This window comes from Salvelinus sp. IW2-2015, linkage group LG28 (assembly GCF_002910315.2).
Source record: "Salvelinus sp. IW2-2015 linkage group LG28, ASM291031v2, whole genome shotgun sequence".
In the NCBI taxonomy this organism is placed as follows: domain Eukaryota; kingdom Metazoa; phylum Chordata; class Actinopteri; order Salmoniformes; family Salmonidae; genus Salvelinus; species Salvelinus sp. IW2-2015.
The window spans coordinates 3124880-3135099 of record NC_036868.1 but is presented as its reverse complement, the minus strand read 5'-3'; the positions used below and the strand labels follow the sequence as shown (position 1 = coordinate 3135099).

The 10220-nt window shown below is 38.3% G+C and overlaps 1 protein-coding gene across 1 annotated transcript; it reads right to left on the bottom strand.

The window, feature by feature from the left end:
• Positions 1 to 719: 719 nt before the first annotated feature.
• On the bottom strand, positions 720 to 9308 carry LOC111954598 (syndecan-1). Its single transcript, XM_023974459.2, has 5 exons — positions 8863 to 9308; positions 6098 to 6179; positions 5836 to 5978; positions 5592 to 5706; positions 720 to 5481 (listed from the first exon to the last, which is right to left on the bottom strand). The coding sequence occupies exons 1-5, from the start codon at positions 8929 to 8931 to the stop codon at positions 5315 to 5317; spliced, it is 576 nt and encodes a 191-aa protein (XP_023830227.1). The 5' UTR covers positions 8932 to 9308; the 3' UTR covers positions 720 to 5314.
• Between the last annotated feature and the right edge of the window lie 912 nt (positions 9309 to 10220).

The window sequence follows — 10220 nt, the reverse complement described above, 5'->3', positions numbered from 1 at the left end:
CAGCAATAGTGAGACCAAGGTTTTCAAGACAAACTGAAGTCAGAGGCAGCAATGTGCTATCAGGGCAATTTGTTCAGTGGTGAAAAGTAATTAAGTAAAAATACTTAAAACTATTTCTTAAGTATTTTTGGGTAGTATGTGTACTTTACTTTACTATTTATATTTCTGACAACTTTTACTTTTACTTCACTACATTCCTATGTACTTTTTACTCCATACATTTCTCCTGGCACCTAAAGGTACTTGTTACATTTTAGTTACATTACATTTTTTATGTTTAGCAGGACAGGAAAATGGTCAAATTCACACACCTATCAAGAAAACATCCCTGGTCATCCCTACTGCCTTTGATCTGGCGGACTCACTAAACACAAATGCTTAATTTGTAAATTATTTCGGAGTTTTGGAGTGTGCCCCTGGCTATCCGTAAATAAAATTTAAAAAATACAATTATGCTGTTTGGTTTGCTTAATATAAGGAATTTGAAATTATTCATACTTTTACTTTTGATACTTAATTATATTTTTGCAATTACATTTACTTTAAATTTACAGTAAATATTTTTTACTTTTACTCAAGTAATATTTTACTGAGTGACTTTCACCTTTACTTGAGTCATTTTCTATTAAGGTATCTTTACATTTAATCAAGTATGAAGTACTTTTTCCATCACTGCATGGACTGAATACTAATTTAGCAGACACTTATATGGAAAAATGTTTAAATGAGTGCAGAAAACGCGTTAAGATATAAGCAGAAAAACAGTTATGGTTCACACAACAATATTCCACTCACATGGACCTATAAATATACATTTAAAAATGTCTACAGTTTCTCTATGAACATGCGAAAATATCTTAGAAATTTGTTTTTGCATGGTAAAATATTGAATCTGGTTCAGAAATGTAGTAATATAGTTCTTTATGACCTCGGTGATTCAGAGTCAGAGAGATAGATGGTTATTATATGGCTCTGCTTTGTGATAAGGTGCTTCTTTCCCACTGTTGCAACACAAGGAGTGTATTGTGTTAGGGAGGTCAATTTCCGCTCCTATTTAAGCAATAAGGGATTAGACATAGGACATACAACTACAAGGTACACTTTAGTCTCAAGGCCACACTATATTAATTACATTCAACACAGTTGTATGTAAAGTGTCCATTACATCAAGGTGTATAATATCCACACAGTGCACACATGTTACAGATCATAACATAATACAAATGTGGAACAGTAATACAAAATGTACTTTGATTTTAAATAAACCTGTTTCTTACTCTAAAATAAACCTTGTAATTACATATACACGTGTAGGATCTTAATGTGATCAGTTTCTCACAGCAGGAAAATAAACCTTAAGCAAAAGAAAATGTGAATTATTGTGTGGATTATAATTAAGAAATATTTGTTGAGGTTGATTCATTTTTAGTAAGGGCAAATAAACATTACAATTTTAATTAAAACTTTAGAAGCCTTTTTGGTAACACTTTACTTGACACCCAGCGTCATAACATGTTATGACACGGTCATAACATGTCATAAAATGTCATAACACTGTCATGACTCATATATTTACACCTGTTGTGACATATACACTGAATATAAACAAATGCAACATGCAACAATTTCAAAGATTTTACTGAGTTACAATTCATACAAGGAAATCAGTCGATTGAAATAAATAAATTAAGCTCTAATCTATGGATTTCACATGACCTGGGAATACAGATATGCATCTGTTGGTCACCGATACCTTAAAAAAGGTAGGGGCGTGGATCAGAAAACCTGTCAGTATCTGGTGTGCAGCGTAACACATCTCCTTCGCATAAAGTTGATCAGGCTGTTGATTGTGGCCTGTGGAATGTTGTCCCACTCCTCTTTAATGGCTGTGCGAAGTTGCTGGGTATTGGCGGGAACTGGAACACGCTGTTGTACAAGTCGATCCAGAGCATCCCAAACATGCTCAATGGGTGACATGTCTGTTGAGTATGCAGGGAAATTTTCAGCTTTCCGGAATTGTGTACAGATCCTTCGAAGACGCCACACGTGGTCTGCGGTTGTAAGACCATTTAGACGTAATGCCAAATTCTCTAAAACAACATTGTAGGCGGTTTATGGTAAAGAAATTAACATAAAATTATCTGGCAACAGCTCTGGTGGACATTCCTGCAGTCTGCATGACAATTGCACTCTCCCTCAAAACTTGAGACATTTGTGGCATTGTGTTGTGTGACAAAACCGCACATTTTAGTGGCATTTTGTCCCCAACACAAGGTGCACCTGTGTAATGGTAATGCTGTTTAATCAGCTTCTTGATATGCCACACCTGTCAGGTGGATGGATTATCTTGACAAATGAGAACTGCTCACTAACAGGGATGTAAACAAATCTGAGCACAACATTTGCGAGAAATAAGCTTTTTGTGCGTATGGAATATTTCTAGGATATTTTATTTTATCTCAAGAAACATGGAACCAACACTTTACATGTTGCGTTTATATTTTTTGTTCAGTATATTTCGTTATTTTATGGCTGGTTATGACACCTACATAAGAGCAGCAAAATCCACATTTATTGAAATGTTTTTTTTCCTTGCAAAGAAATGTCCTTTCTTTTGAAAACGTGTTTCTTAAGTCCTTTGTTGTAATGAATTTTGTTTACAGTCATGTTTTTTTTAAATCATATTTTAAATAACTTGCAGAAAATACACTTTATGACACTGTCATGCAGCATTATGACCTTCCTGTGTCACTTTACCTGTACTAAGAAAATACACCTTATGACACTGTCAAGAAGCATTATGACCATCATAATCATATAAGCCAGATAGGCCTACCACATACATGCCCTTATATCAGTCATCAGTCACAAAGAGGGTGTCTTGTCCTGCTCCTGAAATATGCTCCTGCATTCAWTCCAGTCCTCAGCAATAGAGCATTGGAGTGTGCGCATGTCTGACATCAATTTGTGAGCAATTACAATGATAATTTAATATGGTCAATTTCAGAAAATGTTATATAACATAAACATACTGTCGATATGCTCAGCCCACCACACCTCTCTGATTCAGAGGGGTTGAGTTAAATGCAGAAGACACATTTTAGTTCAATACATTCAGTTGGACAACTGAGTAGGTATCCCCCCTTTCCCTTTATAAGTAGGCTATGGTGTAATGGTATGTTTTGCCTTCTGTGGTAGGTTTTGTGTGTTTTGACACTCTTATGTAGGTGTTATAACCAGCCATAAAATAACTACCGTGGTAGGTCCCGGGTGGCGCAGTGGTCTAGGGCACTGCATCGCAGTGCTAGCTGCGCCACCAGAGTCTCTGGGTTCGCGCCCAGGCTCTGTCGCAGCCGGCCGCAACCGGGAGGTCCGTGGGGCGACGCACAATTGGCATAGCCTCGTCCGGGTTAGGGAGGGTTTGGCCGGTAGGGATATCCTTGTCTCAGTATGTAAAATGTAATAAAAAATGTATGCACTCTACTGTAAYTTGCTCTGGATAAGAGCGTCTGCTAAATGACTAAAAATGTAAATGTAGGTTTAGTTGGTTTTGACACTTATCTAGGTGTCATAACCAGCCATAAAATAATTCAATATATGTCACAACAGGTTTAAATATAAACCAAGAAAAAAATAACCTTCCCTTTTTCAGGACCCTGTCTTTCAAGGATAATTCGTAAAAATCCAAATAACTAAACAGATCTTCATTGTAAAGGGTTCAAACACTGTTTCCCATGCTTGTTCAATGAACCATAAACAATTAATGAACATGCACCTGTGGAACGGTCGTTAAGACACTAACAGCTTACAGACAGTAGGCAATTAAGATCACAGTTATGAAAACTTAGGACACTAAAGAGGCCTTTCTACAGACTCTGAAAAACCCCAAAAGAAAGATGCCATGGGTCCCTGCTCATCTGCGTGAATGTGCCTTAGGCATGCTGCAAGGAGGCATGAGGACTGCAGATGTGGCCAGGGCAACAAATTGCAATGTCCGCACTGTGAGACACCTAAGACAGCGCTACAGGGAGACAGGAAGGACAGCTGATCGTCCTCGCAGTGGCAGACCATGTGGAACAACACCTACACAGGATCGGTACATCCGAACATCACACCTGCAGGACAGGTACAGGATGGCAACAACAACTGCCCGAGTTACACCAGGAACGCACAATCCCTCCATCAGTGCTCAGACTGTCCGRAATAGGCTGAGAGAGGCTGGACTGAGGGCTTGTAGGTCTGTTGTAAGGCAGGTCCTCACCAGACATCACCGGCAACAACGTCGCCTATGGGCACAAACCCACCGTCGCTGGACTAGACAGAACTGGCAAAATGTGCTCTTCTCTGACGAGTCACGGTTTTGTCTTACCATGGGTGATGGTCGGATTCGTGTTTATCGTCGYAAAAATTTGCGTTACACCGAATCCTGTACTCTGGAGCGGGATCGATTTGGAGGTGGAGGGTTCGTCATGGTCTGGGGCAGTGCGTCACAGCATCATCGGACTGAGCTTGTTGTCATTGCAGGCAATCTCAACTCTGTGCGTTACAGGAAAGACATCCTCCTCCCTCATATGGTACCCTTCTTGCAGGCTCATCCTGACATGACCCACCATTGCTGCAAGACAGGAATGTCAGTGTTGCGCCATGGCCAGCGAAGAGCCCGGATCTCAATCCCATTGAGCACGTCTGGGACATTTTGGATCAGAGGGTGAGGGCTAGGGCCTTTCCCCCCAGAAATATCTGGGAACTTGCAGGTGCCTTGGTGAAAGAGTGCAGTAACATCTCACAGCAAGAACTGGCAAATCTGGTGCAGTTCATGAGGAGATGCACTGCAGTACTTAATGCAGCTGGTGGCCACACCAGATACTGACTGTTATTTTTTATTTAGACTCAGGAACACAATATTCAATTTATGTTAGTCACATGTCTGTGGAACTTGTTCAGTTTGTGTCTCAGTTGTTGAATCTTAAGTTCATACAAATATTTACACGTTAAGTTTGCTGAAAATAAACACAGTTGACAGTAAGAGGACGTTTCTATTTTTGCTGTTTATGTGTCATGACAGTGTTATGACCATATGACAAGTTGTCAGCTGTTATGACATATTATGACATGGTTATGACCATGTTATGTGTTATGATGCTGGGTGTCAAGTAAAGTGTTACCGTCTTTTTAAACCTCAAATACACCACAAGTTTGCATTTTCTGCTGTGAATTTTCTCATGGCGCAAACCCAACCAACTTCTTTCTCTCAAAAATGAACTCTTCAAACAAATCTGCTGGGTTGAGACATTATTTTGTCTTTGAGGGAAAGTTATGCAATAAACTCCTCCTTGGTCTTCGGTTTCTGATATCCTCCGTTCGACTTGTTTTTCTGGTTGACAGTGTAGCCTCCCTCATCTTTCTTCTTCATGTTATAGACCATGAGTGTTAACAGGGAGGCAGCCAAGGCCAGTCCCACCACTCCTCCTGCAATAATAGCTGCAAAGAGGAAGAATAAGAAGGTTGGGCTACAAGTACCTCAGCGCATCTGTCAGTAAATATGGAGGAAATAATATACCAAATAATATACTCAATAAGTTGGACTTTACCTGCAAGCGCTTCTTTGTTTTCTAGAAGACCCCCGCTCTTTGCCACATTGCCAATGGCTGATCCGTTGTTGTCATCTAGCTTAGGCCTTTTGTCAAAGGTCAAGTCTGAGTCCTCCTAAAGACACAAAAAAAGAGGGGATACTCAGACGTTGCAATTTTTTCACCTCTACCAAGAGAGAACATATTTTGCTCATAGTGAATTCTTAAAAGAATAATAAATTCTTAAAATACTAAAATGACCTACTGATATTTTATTTCTGGTGTTGTCTGTCATTATAATTGGGACGGTTTTATCCTCTTCATCAATGGCATTGAACATTAAGTCATCTTCACTCATTGTCATTGTAAATGTTGAGATTGTGGTAAACCTTACTGAGCCTTTGGACACTGAAGGGAGTGGAAGCAGAAATGTTTACTAAGAAATGTGAAACCCACAGACATAGACAGACAGCTACACACACACACACACACACACACACCCTGACACACACAATGAACAGGATTACCTTCTGCCCATTCCCCTGAACCTGAGCCAGAACTTTCCAGATCATGTCCCGATCCATCCAGGTCGTCTGGAGGAATAGAATACTGAGTACAAGGAAAAACACACGTACAACTTCAGTGTGGAAACGACCCCAGAAGTCCAACATAAGGCCAATGTCCATAGAAGCCAATAACTGTGTACCTCTATACCAGTGTTGAGGAGTAGTGAACTACATGTAGTTCAACTAGTCATTTATTTACATTTTACAGTAGCTTGGTGGTAGTTGAACTAAATTCAAATCTAGGTTATGTTTTCATTAGTTATTTACTTTTTTTTGTTGCCATGTAACGGTGTACAGTGCATACGGAAAGTATTCAGACCCCTTGACTTTTTCCACATTTTGTTACGTTAAGGCCTTAATCTAAAATGGATTAAATTGTTATTTTCCCTCATCAATCTACACACAATACCCCGTAATGACAAAGCAAAAACAGATTTCAGAAATTTCTGCATATTTATAAAAATAAAAACTGGAATATACATTTACATACACTACCGTTCAAAAGTTTGGGGTCACATAGAAATGTCCTTGTTTTTTAAAGAAAAGCAAATTTTTTGGCCATTAAAATAACATCAAATTGATCAGAAATACAGTGTAGACATTGTTAATGTTGTAAATGACTATTGTAGCTGGAAACGGCTGATTTTTTAATGGAATATCTACATAGGCGTACAGAGGCCCATTATCAGCAACCATCACTCCTATGTTCCAATGGCACGTTGTGTTAGCTAATCCAAGTTAATAATTTTAAAAGGCTAATTGATCATTAGAAAACCCTTTTGCAATTATGTTAGCAGAGCTAAAAACTGTCATTCTGATTAAAGAAGCAATAAAACTGGCCTACTTTAGATTAGTTGAGTATCTGGAGCATCATCACTTGTGGGTTCGATTATAGGCTCATAATGGCCAGAAATTCTGAAACTCGTCAGTCTAATCTTATTCTGAGAAATCAAGGCTATTCCATGTGAGAAATTGCCAAGAAACTGAAGATCTCATACAACACTGTGTACTACTCCCGTCACAGAACAGAGCAAACCTCAGCTAAATGAGGTCTGAATACTTTTCGAATGCACTGTATCTAACTACTAGAACTATGCATACTTTTTTTTGCAAAAACAAAATATGGCTGAAGTAGGCAAGAATTTCCTTTATTTGTTGGTCAGATTTGCCTAATTCTCACTTTAAACATATTTTTGTGTTTAATAGGCTAAATTCCACATTATGTTAACATAAGTGATCTGTTCTTGTGATTTGTAGTCTGACATTTCAGATTTACATATACTTTTTCAGAAAGTAGTGAACTCCTTTTTCATAGTAACTTTAGTGAAGTAAACTGTGTTTCTTTAGGATAGCTTTCATGTAGCTTAACTTCTTCCAGTGTGAAGTAATTGGTACTTTGGTAAACTATACTTTCAGAGTAGACTCACCCTCTCTCACTGGCGAGGATTGTCACAGAAACAGAAAACAAGGAGTATTTATCACATTGGCGAGGATTGTCACAGAAACAGAAAACAAGGAGTATTTATCACATTTTCATGGTAGTTTTAATGATTTACTGGCTGAATAGTATTTACAGGGTTAACTTTCATGCAACCCTTTGAAACCATGCCATACTAGATTAAGGACTGCAAGAGGAAAGGCTAAAACAATATTGTCTCAATAACACAGAGCTGTGAGTCAGCCAGTGAATCATGAGGTCTGAAGTCCAGTGCTACGCCAACAACTCGTCGCCCCACCAGCAACACAACATGGCCGATACTTAATGACTCAGGATGAGGCACTGCCGGCAAGCTGCCACAGTCCTATAAAAACGCCCCGAGGGGACAATACATAGACTGTAGGGACAACAGCAGTGGCTGGATTTTTACAATGTAAATGAGTGTCAACACACTACAGATTAACCCAGTAAGATAACAAACGGAACATTGGATCTTTTGTATGCCAGGAAATGGTTGGTAGAAGAGTGATTCACAACAGAAACACTCATGAAGTGTCAGAATCGACTGAGTGGCTAGAACTAATAGGGGCATCAATTTGGAAAATAAAATGTTTAATTTGATGTTTCTTATGACATTGTTTTACTAATTCAAAGATATAGAATTAGGCCAGGATTTTGTCAGTATCATGGTGACATCACAAGTTTCACTCCTGCAGCCCTGTGAAATGAATCTCTTCACAATAATGGTGAGTGATGTACTCAGTTTTATCCATGACAGTATCATCACACATGAACAAACATACTTTTAAAATGCAACAGTAATCCTGCATATTGAGAAGAAAAATGACACCGATGTACTTTTCAGATCAAAATCTTACAATTTTTCACCTAAAATGTGTATGTGATTGAGTGGAGTCCATACTTTGTTAGGAGGCTTGTCAAAGGTACACAACAAGTTGTACTCAAAATTCCATCCCTTGAAAGCCTGTCCGAGAGCTGATCCCCTAGCCTATCATAAAATCTTAATGAAGTTCAACTGCCTGATATCTTATCATTCATTATCGGGTAATGCATAATTGGTGTTAGGTCTAATGATACCATTCCAATGGCATACATACTGTAAATACTTACTTTCTAACTTCGCATTGATGGGAATGGGATCGTAAGTACGCATTTCAAGGTAAAGTCTGCACCTGTTGTATTCGGCGTATGTGACCAATAAAATTTGATAAGATTCACAAGCAAATCGATCACAAAGTACATAAGAGAAGTATACCAGGCTACTCACCGATGTGGTTATTGCAGGTAAACATGCACCCATAGCAAACAGTAAAGTGGAAATCAGTAAAGTCCTCATTGTATCTTGTCGTCTGCAGTGATTTTATTACTACTAGTGTAGGTCTTAAAATGTATTTTCCGTCTCATAGTAGTACAGGTGTACGTTAAACCTACCTGTGGCGGGATTCAAGGCTCCGCCCTCCGTTTAGAGAAGCAGATAGTGAGAATGTCAAGAGTCAGACACACAGGATCAGAGTCAGACAAATCTTGACTCAAATTAAATCTTGTGTGATCTGCAGAATGTAGACAGACATTCAGCAACCTGTTAAGAAACTACTTTAAAACAATTGACATTGAAAATTAGTCTTGAGTGTAAACTGGAGACTGGCAAGAAGCACCATCTACTGCTCAAAACAGGTGCTAAGCAGGCCAGTTAAATCCAACTTCATGTTCCAAATTCAAGTACTATAGTTTGCACACCAACTTCCTAAAAGAAGATATAAAATTTAAAATAAAAAAAAAGGCACAGAAATAAATTATCAAATGTTAGAACGGTTTAATCATACAGTCACAATTCTGCTTCCAAAAAATGAGTCTTTTTTTCTTCATCTAAACGTCTGGAAATGTACATAAGGCCACCTGAAAATGTACAAGACTTTGACAGTGTGACAAAACTCATATGTTCATATTTATATAATTGACAATATCTTACATTTCTTTTGCTTACAAGGTAGTAGCTGTTCCAAAATACAGCACTCTTCTGTACAAAAATAATTCTGTCATATCCTGTGAAGTTTCCATGGCAGCAGAGGGGACCAGAAGCAGCCTCATTTTAGGTACAGAGCATTGGTGTTCCTTTAAAACTGTCACACGTCAGAAAGACAATATAAACAGGAGACGTTATAAAGCTCCGCATACAAAACGAGGCCGACCTTTCTCATAACAGATTTAAAACAAAACCATGTCAGATCGAGAAGCCATAAAAAGATTGTTTTAAAATAACGCTTGATCAAATAAAACTGTATACATTATATTTGAGGGGAAAGGAGTGATGAATATACACACACATACATCAAAATGCACATTTAGGCAATTTTTCCCCCAAAGTGTAAAAGACATCCATTTACAGCATCAACGTTTACAAATGTACAACTGTACAGACGAAATAAAAAAGCATCACTACCAATTTATCAAGGCCTGTCAAAACACCACAACTAGACTTTTGTCAATTAAACTTACACACTTATCAACTGCACATATACTACAATTATTCATATGAAGCAAAAGCCATTACTACTAGCGTCACAGAGGAGTTGTATAGCTTTTTAGATGGCCCCACTACTCTCCCCACCTAATTCACTTGAATAT